Here is a 22,502-nt window from a genome sequence, read left to right on the forward strand (position 1 = left end):
TATCTAACATATGTAGGCTTAAACAATTAAGCCACTTTATTTCATATAACAAGAAGACTGGAGGTGTTTAGATCAGGGTTGATTCAGAAGCTCAACAATGCCATTAAAGCCCTAGGCTTTTTCCCTTTCTCTGCTCTCCCATCCTTTCTTGTTGACTAGGCTCTTATCTGTCTCCTTTTGCTGAGATTCCACAGCTCTAGGCATTATGTCCTCATTCAACTGCATCCAAATGCAGGATAAGAGACCTTTTCCATTGCGTGTCTCTTTGTTTCAGAAGCCTTTTTTTCCCAGAAGGAATTTCAGATCTCTTGGTCTTGGACATGTCCATGTGCTAGCTTCAAGTTGATGGGAAAGCAAGTATACAACATTTTTTAGTCTCTATAGTAGGAATCAGCAGGCTCTATCATCAAGGAAGGGGGAGGTGGGAAATGCTTATAAGATACCTACATTTTCTACCACAGGGAGTGACTCTCAGGCCGTGATCTGAAGGGCAAGGAGGATGACTAGAGAAGAGGCAAGGAAGAGCACTCTAGAAGATGACCATTTGTGAAAGGCCCTGGGGCATTACAGAAAGCCAGTCAGTGGGCTAGAGAGGAAGGAAGGTGGGAGACAGACCATGTGGAGCCTGTCAGATCAGGTGAAGAGATTTTGTCTTTATCCTGAGGACAATGGTAAGCCACTGGAGGGATTTATACAGGTGACATGACATGTGTTCACTTCCAGAGTGGATATAAATTGGAGGCCAGAATGAATGTGGTAACCCAGTAGGGGCCATTGCAGATGTCCAGGTACAAGGGAGAGTAAAATTATATAGTTCACTAATTATTGTAAGCTAAGTAAAAATATCTTCATTTGATTAATTGTAGAAAGAGAATAATTGTTCCCAGAAACAGTACTGTGAAGGTAAGAAAAAGTTTGCGACCATAAGTGGAAGGAAATTGACCTTATTTACTGGAGGATTTTCTCCCATATTTTATAATTCATATTTATCATAAGTTCGTAAAGTGCTGAAACTTACAAAAACGCTAAGGAGGAAAAATAAAGTGGGGAAGACGTATAGAAAGCATTGGGATGGGGTGAAAAGTTTAGACAGGGTGGTCAGGAAGGACCTCACTGAGAAGGTGACATGTGAGCAAAAACGTGAAGAAGGGGAGAGAGAGACAGAAAGAGAGAGATAAGATTATTCCAGATACAGGCAACAGCATTCTAGCCACAGAGAACAGCAAGCACAAAGGCCTTGAGATAGAAGTGGGCCTGGTGTATCCTGAGAATATCAAGGAAGCCAGTGGGTCTAGAATGCAGTGAGTGGGCTTCCCTGGTGGTGCAGTGGTTGAGAGTCCACCTGCCGATTCAGGGGACACGGGTTTGAGCCCTTAGTTGCCGCGGAGCAGCTAAGCCCGTGCACAACAACTACTGAGCCTGTGCTCTAGAGTCCTTGAGCCACAACTACTGAGCCTGCGTGCCCTAGCGCCCCTGCTCCGCAACAAGAGAAGCCACCGCGATGAGAAGCCCGTGCACCGCAAGGAAGAGTAGCTCCCGCTTGCCGCAACTAGAGAAAGCCCGCACGCAGCGAAGACCCAACGCAGCCAAATATAAATAAATAAATAAATAAATAAATAAATAAATAAATAAATTTTTAAAAAGATTGAGCTGAAAGGTAAAAGAAAGAGAGGAATTAAGAATGCCTCCAATGTTACCACGTGGTCCAGCAATTCCACTTCTGGGCTATATCTGAAGCAAATGAAATCACTATATTGGAGAGATACCTGCACCCTCGTATCTATTGCAGAATTATTTATAATAGCCATGACATGGAAGCAACCTAAGTGTTCACCAATGAATGAAAGGATAAAGAAAATGTGGTACACACACACACACACACACACACACACACATACACAATGGAATATTATTCAGCCATAAAAAGATGGAAAATTTTAAATTTATTGCCATTTGTGACAACATGGATGAAACTTGAGGGCATTATGCTATGTGAAATAAGTCAGACAGAGTAAGATAAATACTGTATGAAATCACTTATATGTGGAATCTAAAAAAACCAAGGGACTTCCCTTGTGGTTCAGTGGTTAAGACTCCACGTTCCCAAAGCAGGGGGCAGGGGTCGGATCCCTGGTTGGGAACTAAGATCCCACACAGCACAGAAAAAAAAAAAAGATAAATAACAAAAACAAAAACAAAAAAAACAAACTCAGAAACAGAGTAGATAGGTGGTTTCCAGGGGCAAGGTGGGGCTGGTGAGAATGGGGGTGAGGGTGGGAATGGGTGAAGGTATTCAAAGGGTACAAAGTAAACTTCCAGTTATAAAATGATTAAGTTCTGGGGATGTAATGTACAGCCTTGTGACCATAATGAATGATATTGTATTATATACTTGAAAGTTGCTAAGAGAGACGATCTTAAAAGTTCTCAGCACACACACATACACAAAGGTAACCGTGTGAAGTGATACATGTATTCACTATTGTGGTAACTGTTTTGCAATATATGTGTATATCGAATTGTCACAACGTATACCTTGAACTTATACAACGTTGTACGCCAGTCATATCTCAATAAAGCGGGAGGATAAAAGTGACTCCAAAGATATTATGAATATCCAAGTCTGGAATATTAATAGCATGGGATCAATTTTTAGGAGCATCTGTTAAAGTATTCCACAATTAGTATTCTCCCCAGAATATTATTTGGGAAATGAAGTAAAAGACATTGAGTTAAAAGCTATGCCAAACTATTGAGGAGTCAGATAAGGTCAGATAGTGAGTACTCGCTGGTAGTAAAACAAGTGTTTTAGGTTGCTATTTTGTTTAGCAATGATGAGCAGCTCAGGAGAATTCTGGTCACCATGCGTGAGATGCCAGCAAAAGTTACCATCAATTAATATTTTAATACTCCTATTGCAATAATAAGATGGTATTTGGACCTAGACATTCTATTAAGCTTAGCGGTAGTCTATAGTTTAGGTGAAATTGTTTTAAAGAAATGCACACAGCCAGTTATTTCTGTTCCATTCTCAGACATATCCTGTACGTGAGGTCAGAAAGAACTCATGTATGCGCGGATGAGGGAATCCAGCAGCAGGTCAGGAAAACCAGAGATTCTATAGGAGTGTATTATTAGCAATGCTGGTTTTGGATCATGGGCTGAGTAAAAAGGCAAAAAACGCAGACAGTGGGGTTTTGCTGAGGACTGCAAGCTCATAGAAGGAAGGGACTGGAGTAGGTGGTAGGTGGAGAGGTAGGCTTTCGATCAATAGGACTAGAAGCAGCGCTACAGTAAGTTGTCCTTATGAACATTCGGACGGATCGTAAGTTTCTCCTTAAAAAAGAAAACATATTTATAAAAATTTAATCTAAAATCAAAGCCACCTTGGCCTTAAAATCCCTCCAAATAGAGAACCCAGAAATAGCCACACATAAGCACGGCCAACTGATTTTTTGACAAAGGTACAAAAGCAATTCAATGAGAGAAGAACAGTCTTTTCAACATATATTGCTGAAAAAATTTGATATCCACAGGTAAAAAACTGAACTTTGACCTACAATTCACACCTTATTAACTAAAAACTTAACTCAAAAACTAACTCAGAGAGGATCATAGACTTAAATGTAAAAGGTGAAGCTAAAAAACCTTTAGAAGAAAACATAGGAGAAAATCTTCAGGACCTAGGGTTGGTGAACAGTTCCTAGACAAGACACCAAAAGCACAATCCATACAAAAGAACAAGAAACAACATGTTGGCATGGGTACGAAGAAAAGGGAATCTTTGTGCACTGCTGGTGGGAGTGTAAATTAGAAAGCCACGGAAAACAGTATGGAGGTTCCTCAAGAAACTAAAAATAGAACTACCATATGATCCAGCAATTCAACCTCTGGGTATTTATCCAAAGAAAATGAAAGTGCTAATTTGAAAAGATACATGCCTCCCATGTTCACTGCAGCAAGATTTACAATAAGCAAGACATGAAAGCAACCTATGTGGCCATCCACAGATGAATGGATAAAGAAGATGTGGTCTATATATATCTACAATGGAATATTACTCAGCCATAAACAATAATGAAATCTTGCCATTTGCAATAACATGGATGGACCTGGAGGTTATTATGCTAAGTGAAATAAGTCAGACAGAGAAAAACAACTACTATGTGATTTCACTTACATGTGTAATCTAAAATACAAAACAAATGCACAATCAAAACAAAACAAAAACAGACTCATAGATACAGAGAACAAACTGGTGCTTGCCAAAAGGGAGTGGGGAGGGCGAACAGACAAAATAGGTGAAGGGGATTAAGAGGCACAAACTTCCAGCTATAAAATAACTAAGTCGGGATATGATGTACACATAGGGAATTTGGTCAATAATATTCTAACAACTTTGTACAGTGACAGATGTTAAGAGGTCTTCTTGCTGTAATCATTTCATAACGTACAAAAGTATCGAATAACTATGTTACACACTTGAAACTAACATAATATTATATGTTAATTATAATGCAACAAAAATAAATAAGTAAAACATGGAAGCAAAAGAAAGCATAATCCATAAGTTTAAAAATGACTAAACTGGACTTCATCAACATTAAAAACATTTACTTAGCAACACACCCTGTAAAGAGGATATATCCAAAATATTCTGCAACAGATGAATGGTTAATCAAATTGTGGTAGTCCAGGGCTTCCCTGGTGGCGCAGCGGTTGCGCGTCCGCCTGCCGATGCAGGGGAACTGGGTTCGCGCCCCGGTCTGGGAGGATCCCACATGCCGCGGAGCGGCTGGGCCTGTGAGCCATGGCCGCTGAGCCTGCGCGTCCGGAGCCTGTGCTCCGCAACGGGCGAGGCCACAGCAGAGGGAGGCCTGCATACCACAATAAAAAAAAAAAAAAAAAAAAAACAAATTGTGGTAGTCCAGATATATATACTATTAGTTTTGTTTTTTGGCAGCATCTGGACTAATACACCATGGAATACTACTCAGCAATAAAAAGGATTGAACTATTGTTAAATGCAATAACATGGATGGATCTCAATGGCATTATGCTGAGTGAAAGAAGCCAATTTCAAAAAGTCATATACTGCAAGATTCCATTATATAACATTCTTGAAATGCAAAATTATAAAAATGGAAACAGTAGTGGTGGCCAGGGGTTGGGAGGTGGGTACTTCTGTGAAAGAGTAGCACCAGAGGAAATTTTTGTGGTGATGGAATAGTTCTATAACTTGATTGTGTTTGTGGTTTCATGAATTGACACATGTGATAGAATGACATAGGACCATATAAACACTTTATATTGTTGGTTTCCTGGCTTAGATACTGTACAGCAATTATATAAGATGTAATCAATGGGGGAAACTGGGTGAAGGGTACACAAGATCTCTCTGTACTGTTTTTGCAACTTCCTGTGAAATCTATTTCAAAATTAAAAGTTTAAAAGAAAATTCCCTCTGAGACATCTCTTCTTTCATCTTTCTGTGTATTTCCTCTTTTCCTGGACATGGCTTTCTCTCTCTTTGGTGCTAGTTGCTATGGTGCTCAATCTCTTTCTTTCCCCCTTTTCCCTATGTATTGAGATTCTTTTAATTGGCCTTAATGCAAAACCAAGGCATTCCCCATCCTCCTGTTAATCCTATTCTTTTAATAAAGGTTATGTTTTAACTTGCCTAATTTTAAAAGCAGCAACGTTCTAATTCTTAAAAAAAAATCTTTTAAATAACAAACCCCACAAAGTAGTCTGCTTTTCATTTTATAATCCAGAGTTAATCATTGTTCTTAAGGTCAGTAGCCCACAATACAAACATGTTTCCAACAATCGCCTCAGAAGATAATTTTTGTTTTATGTCTGGTATCTATGGATTATGATCACACATTCAGGATTTACTGGGAAAAGTGAAATAAAATATTATGTTCCGTTAGTTTTTCATATAAATACACACGTCAAAAAAATAATCCTTTGCCAGGCCATGTGTCTAGATTTTTCATTTGGAAAATATGATCATTATAACTATCAACTACAGAACACCAAAACTGAATACAGCCCTTTCCTGAGGTCTTGCAAACTTAATCTGGCAACACTTTGGAAAAGTACTACTTAAGGTTCTCAAGAACCCAACGAGCCCTCTGGCTCTTCCAGTGGGCTCAGCCCTAAATATTGAGTCCTTTGAAAAAATTATGAGTTGCAGGTGTTTAAACTTTCAAGTGTTTTCTTTTGGTCTCTTCATTAACTGCTAAGAAACCAGTCCTTAACAACAAAAAAGGATTTTACTTTATGAGGATGATCTTTACACTTAATGCACTTCTGCATTTTTCTTCCGTCCACTTTCCTTCTTATCTCTTTCAACCAAACGTTTCACCTCTTTTCGAAACTCCATTATTTAACAAAACACCAAACAAGGATAAAATTAACCCAAAAAACCCACTCCGTTGCATTGCGGTTCCATTCGCTTGAAAACGAAGGAAGTTTGTCCCTTGCGGTGATCCGTCCTAGTGTTTGCCTGCAGCAAGATGGCGGCGGTCTCAATGTCAGTGGCGCTGAGGCAAGCGTTGCGGGGGAGAAGGGCAGCGGGTGTAGCTGCCGTTTCCGTTTCCAAGGTTCCGACCAGGTAACAGCATTGTGAGGCTTCTTCAAGCTTCTCGGGTCTCTCCACTTTTGCGGAGGTCTCTGCTGCTGGGTCCCGGAGAAGGCCTCGGGAAAACGTCCTCTGCTGACCCTTTCCTCGGGAGAGGGCGGGCGGATATGGGACTAGCTGCGACCTGGGGAAGCTTGGCCAGGCCAGCGGGGGCGTGAATGCGGGGAGGGGGGAGGAGTACCTCTGGTTTCTTGGAAATTTGGACGGCTGCTCTGAGGGGTTTGTGGAGTGGGGCTGTCTCCGGAGCTAAGAGCCGAGCCCCCAGAGAGAGGGGGCGGAGTCTCACTCCTTTTTCTCCCCACTTTCCGCACCCCTCCATTTTTTTACCTGTTTGCCCATCACTCCAGTCTTTACTGGAGGGTTAAATCACTTCCTCCCCTTCCACGGCTTTAGGTGATATTGCTTGGGTTTCTGCACTGAAAGATTGTTTTATTTATCAGGCTGCTTGGGAGGAAAACTTGGTTGGAATTCAACGTTAGTAAATATATCACTGCTAGTAGTACTGGAAAGTAATTTTTGAAAGACTGGTGGTAATGCCGGGAGTTTTCTCATCCAGAATTTTATTAAAGCCTCACAGTAATACAGTAATTCAGAGATTGTTATCGTTCATTGTTTTGCCTTGAAGCATTTTTGTGATGGTGATTTCTTTTTCGACTGCGTTACTTAACCCTCCATTTTCCTATTTTTCTCAATTTTCCTGACTTTATTATAGTACTGACACAACAGCATGCGCGCGCCCGCGCGCGCACACACACATTCTAGCATTTTTGTGTGCGAAGAATTATTTTGTTTCATTGCTATTTTCACAGCTTGTTAGTATATATATTAACCAGGGCTTATGTTCAGTATCTTCTACATGAGTGCTTAGAACAGTGATGGAAAGACTGGATGGACAGATATGAAGGGGTGGGAGGAATGGGAGTGGTTAAAAATTGTAAAGAGGGTCTAGTGAAACGCTAATTAGTTTAGTGTTATATTAAACATAAAGGGAATACAGAGTTAGAACTAGAGTTAATTAGAAAGGATTTTTGGAGGTAAGTTTTATTAAGGTTTTAAATAGTGGATGATGGATGGGAAAGATGATGTCAGTGGCTTATGAAAAGTCTCGAAGGCAGTCATAGAGCGATGTATACATAATATACTGTCATTGAAAAATAAGAATGCTAAGATTGGGGAAAGGTAAGTTTGTACAACAGTTCACTGTTCTACACGAGTGTTTCTCTAAGGTAAGATACTCCACTGGTTGACTTAGGTCTAGAATAGAGGTGACCAAGGTTAGTTCTTATTCTCCTAGATACTATGGGCATTAATTTTGCATTCCCGAGAAGTTCACGGTATTCCTAGAACTGAGAACAAATTTGAAGGGTCCATGGCTAATCAAAACATGGATGTATGTCTAAGTCACAGCCATTTTGTTAGCAATTTATAATTGTCGAAGTTAAGATACTAGATTTTGGAAACTTTGCTGATTAGTACTACTTATCCACATTTAAAGAGTTTCTGCTTGCAAATGTGTTTAAAAAGATTTGAAAATAAAATTTTAAATCATGTAAGATGACCTTTGTTTCAGACTTTTAAAAACTTAACAGCCAAGGAAAACAAATTTTAAGCTCAAGCGAAATATACATTTATTTGCTTCCTTTACCACCTTTTTTTACCCGTAGAGCTTATGTTGTTCACTTCACCTTGAGAGAAATTTATGGCACTTCTCTCTTAGATATTATTTGCTTTTCATCCTTAAGCACTCTCTTCACATTATGTTTTGAGAGTAATGAGGATCTGAAAAGGTAGAGTGTGGAAAGAGAACCAATTAATGGGGACATCTGCATCTAAAATTCATTTTATTGTATTGCTTAGAAAATACTTGCAAATGATGTGCCATTTCAGATCACTTGAGTGAAATGGGAGATAGAATCAGTAAGGCCCTTGATAAGGAAGAGAGTAGTGAACAAATATAAATATTGAAGAGAAGGAACTATCAGCAGAAGGAAAGAAGCCATTAACTGCTACATTAACTTATATGAATTTAACTTTAGTATATCTGTAAAAAACCAAAGAGCAAACCAAAAAACCCAACAATGTGTACACACAAGAAAGAGGAAAAATTGTTTAAACAGTGTAGTTGATTCAGCTGATCTAGTTGCTGAGATCCTGCTTTGGAGTGAGTCTGTTTCCACGTGCTTCTTACTTCCCTGGGCTGAAGGAGAGGGGGGGACAACCCTGGATATATGGTCTACATTTATTCTTACTTTCCCTGACTTTACTAAGGGTTTGTCCAGGGTAAGTTTAACTATTTAGGATATTAATCTAAAATCAGATAAAATGGCACTCTTTCAAAATAGCAATACTAGGGACTCAGGCCATATGATACAGTGTTTTTGTTTTTGTTTTCTTTAACCTATTCATGTATGCTTATCTCACCTAGCCCTGTTCTATCACTTCTCAATTGGACTGAGTCTTGTGTATACCTCAAATATAGCTCTTTAGGGTCTTCAGAGGGTGTTAATTAATACTGGTGGGGACTGAGTGTATGGGACCTTTTTGTGAGGCTTATTTTGTGCTCCAGTCTCTGGCTGTATTTTGTTGCTATGTTTCCTTTTTCAGCGTTAGATAAGCCAGTATGAATATGAGTCTGCAGGAACCTTCAATGAGTAAGAGGCACTAAGTTTGATAAGAGTTCTGTGTGTATTACACCTTGCTAAGAAACTGTCTCAGCCCTAATTTGAAAAACATTTAGGACATTTAAAATCAGTAGGTTGGCTTCTGCTTCAGATAAGCTGGATAAACAAATTCCTCTGAAGGGCAGCTACTTTTTGCTGTCTGGAACATATCAAAGCCAAGTTTTGTGAGCTTTCAATGTTTCTAATGTGTTTTCTAATAGGTTTCATTGTTTTGCTTATTTTCCTCATTAAAAAATACCCATAATTAGTTGGTCTGTTTTCATCAGTAGCAGACATCTTTGTTGATTTAAATATTTTAACACTAGTAAATACTAGAATAATGTCTTGGCACATAGTAAACCTTACCTAAATAAATGCTGATTTTGTTATTGGTTTGAATGGCCTGAATATTTTTCTTTTCTTTAGTCTCGATGGTGGATATCGTGGTAGATGGTATTATTATTTATAATATTAATTTCCATTCCCTGTGACAGGATTATACATCACCACCCCATTGGCCAAGTGACTTGTTTTGACCAATGATTTTTTTTTTTTTCAAGGAGACCATCTCCTCTCCCCGCCTTAAAAAAAAAAAAAATTTTATTTATTTAATTTTGGCTGCATTGGGTCTTAGTTGTGGCACGGGGGATCTTTCATTGCGGCGCATGGGCTTGCTCCTCTCTAGTTGTGGTGCACGGGCTTCTCTCTAGTTGTGGTGCATGGGCTTCTCTCTAGTTGTGGCGCATGGGCTCCAGAGGGCATGGGCTCTGTAGTTGTAGCACGTGGCCTCTCTAGTTGTGGCACATGGGCTCAGTAGTTGCCACACGTGGGATTAGTTGCCCCGCGGCGTGTGGGATCTTAGTTCCGGACCAGGGATCGAACCCGTGTAATCTGCATTGGAAGGCAGATTCTTAAACACTGGAGCACCAGGAAAGTCCTTGACCAATGAAATGTTAACCAGGAATGTTATACCACGTCAAGCAGAAGATCCAAGAGCTGTCCCATGTTTTGCCATGTCATTTTTTCCTCTGCTGTCCCTGGTGGGGTCTTTTCTTTCAGCCTAGATCCTGGAATAAAGATAACATGGAGGAAAGCAGAAAGTGATTCTTATAGGTTATATAAAATGTAAAGTGACTAAGAAACAAACTTTGTTATAAGCCACAAAGTTGTTTGGATTGTTGGCTGCCTCAGCATAACAACATATACTGACTCTTCTACACACAAGTGAGCGTGCATACACACACTTGAAAATGAGCAGGTTTTTTTTTTCCTTTAATAAATTTATTTATTTATTTATTTTTGGCTGTGTGGGGTTTTCATTGCTGCGCGCGGGCTTTTCTCTGGTTGTGGCGAGTCGAGGCTACTCTTTGTTGTGGTGCACGAGCTTCTCATTGTGGTGCCTTCTCTTGTTGTGGAGCACAGGCTCTAGGTGCACGGGCTTTAGTAGTTGTGGCTCATGGGCTCTAGAGCTCAGGCTCAGTAGTTGTGACGCATGGGCTTAGTTGCTCTGCGGCATGTGGGATCTTCCTGGACCAGGGATTGAACCTGTGTCCCCTGCATTGGCAGGCAGATTCTTAACCACTGCGCCACCAGGGAAGTCCCTAAATAGATTTTTTTTTGTACTCAAGCACTTCTTTGACAGGTGTCCTGATTCCTCTTTTGTTTTCAAATTTAAAATAGAGGTGGAAATGAATTTAATTTGAGAAGGGGTACTCAGAACATGAGAGCTCTTTAGGAATAATAGTAACTAAATGTGATTATTAGACTTGCTGTGTGCAAGCTACTTTACATGAAGTTTTTACAAGTTGATAATACATGGGACTTAATGAAGAAAGATGGGGCAACTTGATTCCTGTATAATACATTTTAGAGAGGTCTCTGGGTGTAGGGTGAATGCAGAATAAGACCATTTCAAATGGAAAAGCTTCTAAAATATATCCTTTGGTGAACATTGAGAATCATTTTTATGATGTTTATTCTGAGTACAAATTAATAATGGCAGCTAACATTTATTTCTCACTGTGTATTAGCCACTGTGCCAAGGACGTTACCTTTGTTATCCCATTTCTCACAGTAATCCTACGACTCACATGTTTTTATTCTCATTTTTCAGACGAAGAAACAGATTTTAAGTTTACATTACTAGGAAATGGTCTGACTTAGCAATTTAAAGGAATATGTTGACTTTTGCAGAGAGAAATATTATGTCTGGTAATAGTAAATTAAAACCTCAGTGTCTTCTCTGTTTTCTTTTCCTTTTAGCAAGGTGTATATATATATATTTATTTATTTTTTATTTTTTATTTTATGTTGGAGTATAGTTGTTTAACAATGTTCTGTTAGTTTCAGGTGTATAGCAAAGTGATTCAGTTATACATATACATATATCTATTCTTTTTCAAATTCTTTTCCCATCTAGGTTATTACAGAATATTGGGCAGAGTTCCCTGTGCTATACAGTAGGTCCTTGTTGGTTATCTGTTTTATTTATTTATTTTTTTTTTTTTTTGTGGTATGCGGGCCTCCCTCTGCTGTGGCCTCTCCCGTTGCGGAGCACAGGCTCCGGACGCGCAGGCTCAGCGGCCATGGCTCACGGGCCCAGCCGCTCCGCGGCATGTGGGATCCTCCCAGACCGGGGCGCGAACCCGGTTCCCCTGCATCGGCAGGCGGACGCGCAACCGCTGCGCCACCAGGGAAGCCCGGTTATCTGTTTTAAATATAGCAGTGTGTACATGTCAGTCCCAAACTCCCAGTCTGTCCCTCCCCTCAAGGTGTATTCTTTATTTAAAAGACTATCTGATGCTCTTTACTGTCATTCCATTGTACCTTTTATACAGCTAGAGTCTCCAGTTGAGGAATTAAGGGTTTTTGTGGTTATTTTTGTGGTAAGGATTTTTTCCCCTAAATTTTGTAATTATTTTTGATGAGAGACTTTGTATAGGTAACTTGATTATTATACTTTCTTACCCTCTTAAACGAAATACATGTAAGGTATGTATTAAACAAGGTATACTGAACATATTTTTCTTTTTCTTTAGTGATCATTAGGAAATAGAGTTACCGTATTCTGCTGCCTTTAAAAACTATCACGTATCTGCTGTGCTTTCTGAGTTCTTGTGTCTACTTTTTAATAGTGTTTTTGTATCCTTCCTTGACTGGTCTGCTCCCCTTTAGCAGTTCCACTGCCACTGTTTGTTTATCATGGATTTGAATACTAGGCAAGTAAAACCTGGTAGAATTTTGTGTAACATGAAGTAGGCTTAATAAAGCTTTGATAATGGCTGAAATTTACTTTGTTGTGATTAAAGCCTTGCACTTTTTAAAGGTTGACAGATAATACTTATAATACATGAGCTCTTATTACAACTTTTCTTTTTTTCAGTTTGCAGTGTCCAGAGACCCTGATGGAACCTTTGCAGTGATCACATTCTTCATAACAACTTTCATCTAAATATTTGGATATTTTAGCAAATTATTCTAAGACTTTTTTTTTTTTTTTTATTCTAAGACTTTTGTCCTTTAAGTAATGGCATGAGAACAATTCAGAATTTCTGTTTCAAATTCTCTTTCTGTTTGTTATTGAGTATTTTAGTAGGTGTATACAACCTTAGGTTCTTTAGAACTAGTTAGTTGCTCAAATGTGACCTTTCCTTCTTGTCTTTACTCACTAGACTTTAATTTTTCCTCTATGGGATCATGCTCCAGTTCAGTTGTTTTTAAACCCTTGCTGTGCATCAAAATCACTTGCTGTGTGCATAAATAATTCAGATGCCTTGGTCTCAGTATATATTGGTTCAGTAAATTTAGGTTGAGACCTAGCTCTATAGCGATTCTGAAGGGAAGCTAGGGCTGACAACTACTGTTTTTGTTTTTTTTTGTTTAATAGTTTCCATGCTATGTCTTGAAGGACTTCAAAATGCGTTTTGCCTTAGGCGGAGGAGATTTCCAGAAACAAATGCTTCTATTTTTGCATGTTTTCCTAATCTAAGATTTGTTTTTCACCCATGTATTGTATAGAGGCTTTTTCTTGGAGAAACTTTTCTTTGAGGCAAAGCAGGCATTCTGATAATTTTGGAGAAAGCAGACCATGTTACTCGCTCTCCAGAGATTCTTGTTCTTCCTCTTGGAAGGGCTCAGGTTTAATATAGCGCAGCTGTTGAACTCTGCCCTTCAGAGTTTTAAGAAGAAAGTGTTTTATCCTTTAAAATGGAAATGCCTTTTTTAGGGAGGTGGTCTTTGGCTGGATATAGTTCTCTAAGAAAGCTTTTCTAGAGTTCTTTTGTTTCAGTGATTTCTTAGAATTGTTTCAGATGTTGAGAGCACTGTCTCTGAGAGTAAAGATCTGGCTGCTTTTCTAATGTGTTTTGCTGTATCCTTAACAAAGCTAGATGAAGAGTTTATTTCTTTGTGTTTTCTAGGACTTAAAAATATGTTCTTTTCTTTATTCAGCCACTCCATACATAAGTAAATGGTCCTTGAATAGCGTTTACTAGACGAAAGATCCTGTTCTAGATGACTGTTCAGCAAGCCATATGCTTCTCCTAAAAATGTCAGTCTGTCTTGATGAGCTTTAAAGTGAATACAGATGTTTTGGCTTTTTTGAGGACTACCACCCTTTGTGTGGAAAGAGTACTTCTTTTTCAAGAAATTTCTTCAATATACTTATAGAAGTTTGCATGAAATTTATAACTTTTGTCTTTTAAGTCTAATGAAATTAGATTTAGTTAGACATTAGTAATTTGAATTTAATTTTAATATCTTTAGTACAAATGAGATTTGGAGAAATAAAATGGGTCTTAATAAGGCTTTTGTTAAGATTTTGAATTTATTTGGTCTTTTTAAAAATTTGGAAATTAGAGTGCTATTTAATATTTTTATGCAATGAAAGGTGATATTTTGGCAGGAAGGGATACCTTTTTAGATGTTCGGTGTCTTCTACTTTGGTAGGTTAACTGTAGAAGTTATAGTTCATAGATTCATATAATGTTTGAGGTAGAAGAAAACTCTTGGATCATCCTGTCTGACCCTTTGTTTAATGCAACAATCTCCAGAACTTCCTGCTTCTTGATTATCTAGCAGTTGAGGAATATATGGTGAATTACTGGTAGCCCTAGAAAACCCTCTGTATTTTTAGGCTCACTGGTAAATGAAAGTTTCTCTTTAATAGTATATGGAAAAATTCTAACTCTCGTGCACATGTCAGCTCTTCAGATAATTGAAGACATTTGTCATCGGTCATTCTCCTTCTGAGTCTGTGCTCCAGGCTTAGCATGTCTAGTTTGTTTACCCCTAATTAATGACCAGATTTATTACCTCTTGGTACTCCTTAGGATGAATTTCATTTTTTCAGTATCTTTCTTTGAACTATATACTGTATTTTAAACTAAAAGATGATCAGAAGTGGTAGTCTAGTGAATTTAAACCAAATTAAAGAAAAGCATTGACTCTCAATTGGATTTAACATTTTTTAATTTTTAAAATTATAAAGAAAAATCCACTGTTTTCCTTTTGGTGAACAGTTCTTAGAATTTTAACAAACGTATAGATTTGTATAACCATCTCAATAATCAGGGTACAGAATACCAAAGGACTTCACCCCAAAAGACTCCACCCCAAAAGAGTCCCTCCCTACCCCTGTAATCTCTGGCAACAAATAATCTTTTCTTCATCTCCATAGTTTTGTAATTTTGAGACTGTAATATAAATGGAACCATATGGTATACAACCCTGTGAAATTGGTTTCTTTCACTTAGCATAATGCCTTTGAGGTTCTTTTAAGTTGTGTGTATCAATAGTTCATTCTCTTTATTGCTAAATCATATTCCATTGTTTGGATATACCACAGTTTATCCATTTACCCCTTGAAGAACATTTCAGTTTTTTCCAGTTTTTGACAGTGGTAAATAGAGCCACTTTAAACATCTGTGTACAGGATTTTATGTAAACATGATTTCTTTTCTCTAGAGTAGATACCCAGGAGGGAGGTTGCTGGGCCGTAGGTAATATACTTCAACTTTATAAGGTACTGCAAAACTATTTTTCAGAGTAGTCATACCATTTTGCTTTTCCAGCAGCAATGTATGGAAATTTAGTTGCTCTGTATCCTTATTAACATTGGTATTGTCAGTATTTTTAAATTTAGGCATTTTAATTGGTGTGTAATAATAATTCATTGTGTTTTTTATAACAACTTTATTGAGATATCATTATCATATAATTCATTCATATAAAATGTATGATTTCATGGTTTTTAGTATATTCACAGAGTTGTGCAACCATTCACAGTCAATTTTCGAACATTTCCATCACTCCAAGAAAAAATCCTGTGCTCATTAGCTGTCACACCCTGTTTCTCCCTTCCCCTAGCCCTAGGCAACCACCAATCTGCTTTCTGTCTTTTAGGTTTGCCTACTCTGGACACTTCATACAAAAGAATCATATGTGATCTTTTGTGACTGGCTTCTCAATGTTTTCAAGGTTTAACCAAGTTGTAGCATGTATCAATACTTGATTCCTTTTTATTGATGAATAATGTTCTATTGAATGGACATATCACACTTTATACATTATTGATGGATAGTGGGTCTGTTTTCACCTTTTGGCTAGTATGAATAACGTTCTGTGAACATTTGTGTACAAGTTTTTGTGTAACACAGGTTTTCATTCTTTTGGTATATACGGAGGAGTTGAATTGCTGGACAATATGATAACTCTGTGTTTAGCCCTCTGAGTAACTGCCAGACTCTTTCCAAAGTGTCTGCACCACTTTACATTCCCACCAGCAGTGAATGAGGGTTCCATTGGCTTCACAATCTTGCCAATACTCATTATTACCATCTTTATTATAACCGTCCTAGTGAGTATGAAGTGGTATCTGGTGGTTTTGATTTGCATTTCCATCATGGATAACTCGTGGTTTTAATATGTATTTCCCTAATGGCTAATAATATTGAGGTGAAGTGTCTGTTACGTCTTTTGCCAATTTTTAAGTTGGGTTGTTTATTTTCTTATTGTTGAGCTTTGAGAGTTCTTAAAATATTCTGGATATAAGACCTTTGTTAGATATGTAGTTTGCAAATATTTTCTCGCCATCTGTAGCTTTTCTTTTCATTTTACATCAAGGCAATTTATTTCTTTTCATTCTTTTAACAGTATCTTTCAGAGAGTAAAAGTTTTTAATATTGATAAAGTTCACCAGTTTTTTTCTCTTATGGATTGTACTTTTGTTGTCATATCAGAGAACTCTTTGCCTAACCCCAGGACATGAAGATTTTTTCCTCTATTTTCTTCTTGAAGTTTTGAAATCTTTTTATTCAGATCTATGATCCATATTGAGTGAATTTTTATATAAAGTGTGAGATTTAAGTTGAGCTTAGTTTTTTTTGCATATGGACGTATATTTGTTCCAACACCATTTATTGTAAAGACTATTCTTTTACCACTGAATTGCTTTTGCACCTTTGTCAGTAATCAGTTGACTATATTTGTTTGGGTCTGTTCCATTAATCTAAATCCGTTTGCCAATACCACATAGTCTTGATTACTATAGCTTTATAGTTAATGTATTGTAATTGAGGAGTTGTGATTCTTCCAATTTCATTCTTGTTTTTCAAAAATTTTTTAGCTATTCTAGTTCCTTTGCCTTTTTGTCTAAATTTTGGAATCATTTTTATCCATATCTCTGAAAAATCCACCTGAGGTTTTGATTGGTGTTGTTTTCAATCTATAGATTAATTTGAGGAGAGTTGTCATTTTTACTATGCTGAACCTTCCAGTCCATATATATGGACGTCTCTTCATTTATTGATTGATTTCTTTCATCAGGGTTTCATAGTTTTGAATCTGCAGATCCTGTATGTTCTGTTAGATTTATGCCTACATATCTCAATTTGGGGGAGCTATGGTAAATAGCCTTGTTTTTAAAATTTCAGTTTGTAATTGTACATTGCCATATATAGAATTAGGACTGATTTTTGTGTGTTTGACTTTGCAGGCAACCTTGCTGTATTCATTTGTTAGTTCTTTATGTATTTTGTAGATTCTTGGGGATTTTTTAAGTAGGTAATCATGTAGTATGTGAATAGGGACAGTTTATTTATTCTGTCCAATCTCTATACCTTTGTTTCTTTTTGGTTTCCAGAAGTGTTAAACAAGGGTGGTGACAGTAGACATTCTTGCCATTTACTGATCTTAAGGGAAAGCTTTCAGTTTTTCACCATTAAATATAATGTTAGCTAAAGATTTTTTTGGTAGAAATGCCTTTTATCAGATTGAGGAAGTTTCTACTCCTAGATTGCTAATAGGTTTTAATCATGAATGGATGTTATATTTTATCTAATGCCTTTTCTGTATCAATTGATATATTATTATGGTTTTTCTTCTTTAGCCTGTCAATATGTTGAATTATGTTGATTTTTCAAATACTGAAGCAGCCTTGCATTCTCAGGATAAATCCCACTTGGTTGTGTTATTTAATTCTTTTTATATACTTCTGTGTTTGATTTGCTCATACTTTGTTGAGGATTTTTACATCTATATTTATGAAGGATATTGGTTGTAGTTTTCTTTTTTTGTTCTATTTTTGTTTTGATATCAGGGTATAATACTGGACTCATAAAATAAGCTAGGAAGGACTTCTTCATCTTCTATTTTCTTTTGAATTGCTTTAGTTCCATCCCACAAATTTTGATATGTTGTATTTTATTATCTTTTGGTTCAAAATATCTTATTTCCCTCCAGACTTCCTTTTTGATGCATGGATTTTTTTGTTTTTTTTTTTTTGCAGTATGTGGGCCTCTCCCGTTGCGGAGCACAGGCTCCGGACGCACAGGCTCAGCGGCCATGGCTCACGGGCCTAGCCGCTCCGTGGCATGTGGGATCTTCCCGGACCGGAGCACGAACCCGTGTCCCCTGCATCGGCAGGCGGGCTCTCAACCACTGCGCCACCAGGGAAGCCCCAGCTTGTTTTTTTTGATGTGGCAGATATCATAGCTGATGGAACACAATAGTGTTCAGCTATTTAACACTGAAAAACTGAAGTGTTTTTCAGGCTTATATCTCAGCTTTATCATGAGGGAGGGACTGAAAATCCCTTTCTTTGGTACCAAGTTTTAAAAATCTTGGGGGAGGGCTTCCCTGGTGGCACAGTGGTTAAGAGCCCACCTGCCAGTTCAGGGGACACGGGTTCGAGCCCTGGTCCGGGAAGATCCCACATGCCGCAGAGCAACTAAGCCCACGCGCCACAACTACTGAGCCTGTGCTCTAGAGCCCGTGAGCCACAACTACTGACCCTGCATGCCACAACCACTGAAGCCCACAGGCCTAGAGCCCGTGTGCTCTGCAACAAGAGAAGCCACCACAATGAGAAGCCCGCGCACCACAACGAAGAGTAGCTCCCCGCTCGCTGCAACTAGAGAAAGTCTGTGCGCAGCAACGAAGACCCAATGCAGCCAAAAATAAATAAATAAAATAATTTATAAAAAAAATCTTGGGGGAATACTCAATTGAGTCAGATTAAACAGACTAAGGGTTTACTATGATATAGTCATTGTTTGTAGTTGTACTTATGCTGTTGTATCATATGCATATAGGTTATAGAAACTCTGGAAGTTGGTTGTAATGAAAGCTGGGCCCCTTGAACAAAAATTAAGAACCAGGAATATTTTATTTATTCATTTATTTTTTTATTTTTTGGCTGCGTTGGGTCTTCGTTGCTATGTGCGGGCTTTCTGTGGTTGCTGCGAGAGGGGGCTACTCTTCGTTGCTGTGCGAGGGCTTCCCATTGCGGTGGCTTCTCTTGTTGCAGAGCACAAGCTCTAGGCGGGCTTCGGTAGTTGTGGCATGCGGGCTCTAGAGCACAGGCTCAGTAGTTGTGGCGTGTGGGCTTAGTTGCTCTGCGGCATGTGGGATCTTCCCGGACCAGGGATCGAACCCGTGTCCCCTGCATTGGCAGGCAGATTCTTAACCACTGCGCTACCAGGGAAGTCCCAAGAACCAGCATATTTTATATTGCAATATCTTTAGGGAACAAATAATGTTTGTATATATTGTATAGACTGATCTCTTACCTTTTTCTTAAAGAACTCTGGGATTTTGCTTGCTAAGTTTGCTCACTCATTCAATAAATACTTGTAGTTCTTTTCTAGTCTCCAAGACTGCAGTTCTGCACTTTAATAGGATGTATGCCCTTGGAACATCTGCTTTGAGGATGAATGTGTTAGGGTAAAAGTGTTCAATCCAAGGATGGGTGATCATTTCTTAGGATCTTGTGCATGGGCTTTGTCTTAGATTGGCATTTCCCAAAGAAGAGTATGAGACCAAGACATGGGTATAGGTGGTTTATTTGAGAGTTGACATAGAAACTAGAAGTGAGGAGCTCTGGAGTGAGACTGGGAAGGAAGGAAAAAGGGTGATAATTGAGATTGCTGCAGTGAGCAAGCAGTAAGAGGCTCAGTTCCACTGGAATCTCCTAAGCATACAGAATGCCTTTCAGTATTATCCATTTGAAAGCTGGAAGGCTTGAACATTTATCTACTGGTTCTCATTTCCCTTTGGTTGAAGGTGTTAGCTCTTCTGTACTCTGAGCTATACTAGTGCTCCTGAAGACCCTCAGGCATAATGGGTTCACTTCAGGTGGGATACTGGATGATGACCTGAGTCTGAGCTTCTGTAGCTGTGGCTGAAAAGAAAAATGGGCCAAAGGAATGTAATGTGAGCACCAAAGGTATCGGTTATAGGCTTCCTTATAACTCAAGAGTCTCTGCAACCTTTTTTTGGGGGAGGGGAGTTGCTAATAAGAATTCTTTTTATTTTTTTTTTTTAAGTTTTATTTTTTAACATTTTAATTAATTTATTTATTTTTGGCTATACTGGGTCTTTGTTGCGGTGCGTGGGCTTCTCTGGTTGCGGCTTGTGGGCTCAGTAGTTGCGGCGTGCAGGCTTAGTTGCAGTATGTGGGATTTTAGTTCCCTGACCAGGGATCGAACCTGGGCCCCCTGCATTGGGAGTGTGGAGTCTTAACCACTGGACCACCAGGGAATTCCCAAGAATTCTAATATCTATAATTTATTGAACACTTAGGCACTGTGGTAATTGCTTTTTGAATGTTATTTCATTTCATGAAAGTGAATGACCTCATTTTAGATGGTCTGTTGATAATTATATTATAGTTTAATCTATTCCTAGGGTTGTAAATAACTCATATTGATTAGAATTTGCTTTATTCACCAGTATTCTGAAGGACATGACAAAGGATCAGGACACTGAGGTCTTACAACTCACTTAACTGTAAATAATAATAGAAGTTCTCTAGGGAAGAGAACAATTCCATGTTTAAAGAATTCATGATGGCATAATACTCCCGTATTGTGTACCAGTTGACCAGTGACTGTAACGTCCCAGCAGACAAAGGTCAACCTACAGAGTTTTCTTTGAATTTGAGAATGTAACAGGTACTAGTGGCCAGTAACCTAGTTGATCTCATTCTCTGGGTGAGCATATATTTTCCTCTCACTGACACTGTCTAAATGATTTAATGGTAGTTATGAGAACTTTTTTCTACTGCTATCTTTTAGGCTCTTGCTCCTGTCCCACTGTCTTCTCTGATTACCTTGGTGGTAGCCTTGTTGTCCATCTTATTAATGTGTTTCAACATACCATGTTAGTGCATAGTTAGTAGTGGTATGGATACAATGTGCATCTGGGGTTATTTCACAGATTTCAGTTTTCTTTTCCTTTAGTTGAGACTTAAAACATTGGTATTCTGCTGCTTCTGAAGTTAATGGTTTAAGTACATCTTAGTTACTGCTTGGAAATGGCCCCTCTTTAGGGCTCAAGTTTTTATTTTGGTCCCCAATTTAATCTTTTGGTTTTGCGTTCAAACTGTTGATGTGGCCAACTCCCTTATAATCTCTTTACTTAGTGTCCTTGACTCTAGCTTTGGGAAGAACTGCTTTCCAGAGATTTTCTGTTAACTCCCAATATTAGCCATGCTGCCAGGCTAATTCTTAGTTTCTTAGCTAATTAGCTTCTGGCTGATTCTTCCATTCTTAGCTTTTTCATACTTGAAATACTCTATTGGAGCCATCACATCAGTTAATACAGTAGTTAGGAGCACATGTTTTAGAGTCAACTTTACCGACATTTGAGTGCCACCTCTGACATTTCTTGCTGTGTCTACTTTGTGCCTGTCTTCTGTTCTGTAAATTGGACATAATAATCTGTTTCATAAAGTATATAAAGTGCTTGGGGCAGTGTGCAGCATATGCTAAGGCCTAATAAATTGTAACAACAAAATTATCATCGTCATTAACATCATCATTATTATTCTTTCTTTTGTGGCTTCTTTCTTTTAGTTTTTATTCCTTTCTTCCCCACCTCTTTTCCCCCCTCCTTTCATAAATCTTACCTATGTTCTAGTTCCTCTTTCTGGATTCTTAGAGCATCTTAGATTTTGTCTGTTTATTTACAGTATTTTATTCACTAGTATGTAAAAGATTTATCTGCACCTGGCTTTTTCCAGATCGTGACCTCCCATGCACTCCTGGGCTCAGTGTAATCTATTTTTGTATCCACCATTGCACTGAAATAGCTTTCATCAAGGTCAACAGTGAACCTGTTGCTAAATGAATAGACTCTTCTCAGTCCTTATCTTACATGACCGTTGCAATCCAAAAGGATGACTTTCTCATTCTTGAAAGATTCTTCCTTTCACTTCTATTATGGCTTTCCTCCTCAGTTCCCTTTGAATGCCCATCATCTTTTGCCCATTCCTTGAACTGCTAGTGTTTCTCAGAGTTTGATTTATAGTTCTTTACTTTTTTAAAAGTGTTTTACATTATGTAATATTTTATATACACATGAATATATGTAACATATATGTATGTTAGGAAGCATAATGGCAAAATGAATTGATGTGGACTCACCATTCAACTTAAGAATTACCAGTACCTTTATTCTTTGCATACTCTCTGTGATAGGCTGAATGATACCCATTTGGCCTAAAAGCTCCATGTCTTTTTTTTTTTTTTTAATATTTATTTATTTATTTATTATTTTTTATTTTTTTTGCTGTATGCGGGCCTCTCACTGTTGTGGCCTCTCCCGTTGCGGAGCACAGGCTCCGGATGTGCAGGCTCAGCGGCCATGGCTCACGGGCCTAGCCGCTCCGCGGCATGTGGGATCTTTCCGGACTGGGG

At 38.3% G+C, this 22,502-nt stretch overlaps 1 protein-coding gene across 4 annotated transcripts in view; it reads left to right on the forward strand.

Moving 5' to 3' along the window:
• Nucleotides 1–6,495: 6,495 nt before the first annotated feature.
• Nucleotides 6,496–22,502, forward strand: part of NDUFS4 (NADH:ubiquinone oxidoreductase subunit S4) — a 134,229-nt gene continuing 118,222 nt past the window's right edge. The window contains exon 1 of one of the 4 annotated variants that reach the window (XM_028492903.2): nucleotides 6,496–6,619. In XM_028492903.2, the coding sequence (XP_028348704.1) occupies nucleotides 6,522–6,619 (98 nt within the window). In that variant the 5' untranslated portion in view covers nucleotides 6,496–6,521. The remainder of the gene's footprint in view (nucleotides 6,620–22,502) is intronic. The other 3 variants (XM_024124636.3, XM_055086553.1, XM_055086554.1) reach the window with 3 other exon arrangements.

This window comes from Physeter macrocephalus, chromosome 8 (assembly GCF_002837175.3).
Source record: "Physeter macrocephalus isolate SW-GA chromosome 8, ASM283717v5, whole genome shotgun sequence".
Lineage (NCBI taxonomy): Eukaryota > Metazoa > Chordata > Mammalia > Artiodactyla > Physeteridae > Physeter > Physeter macrocephalus.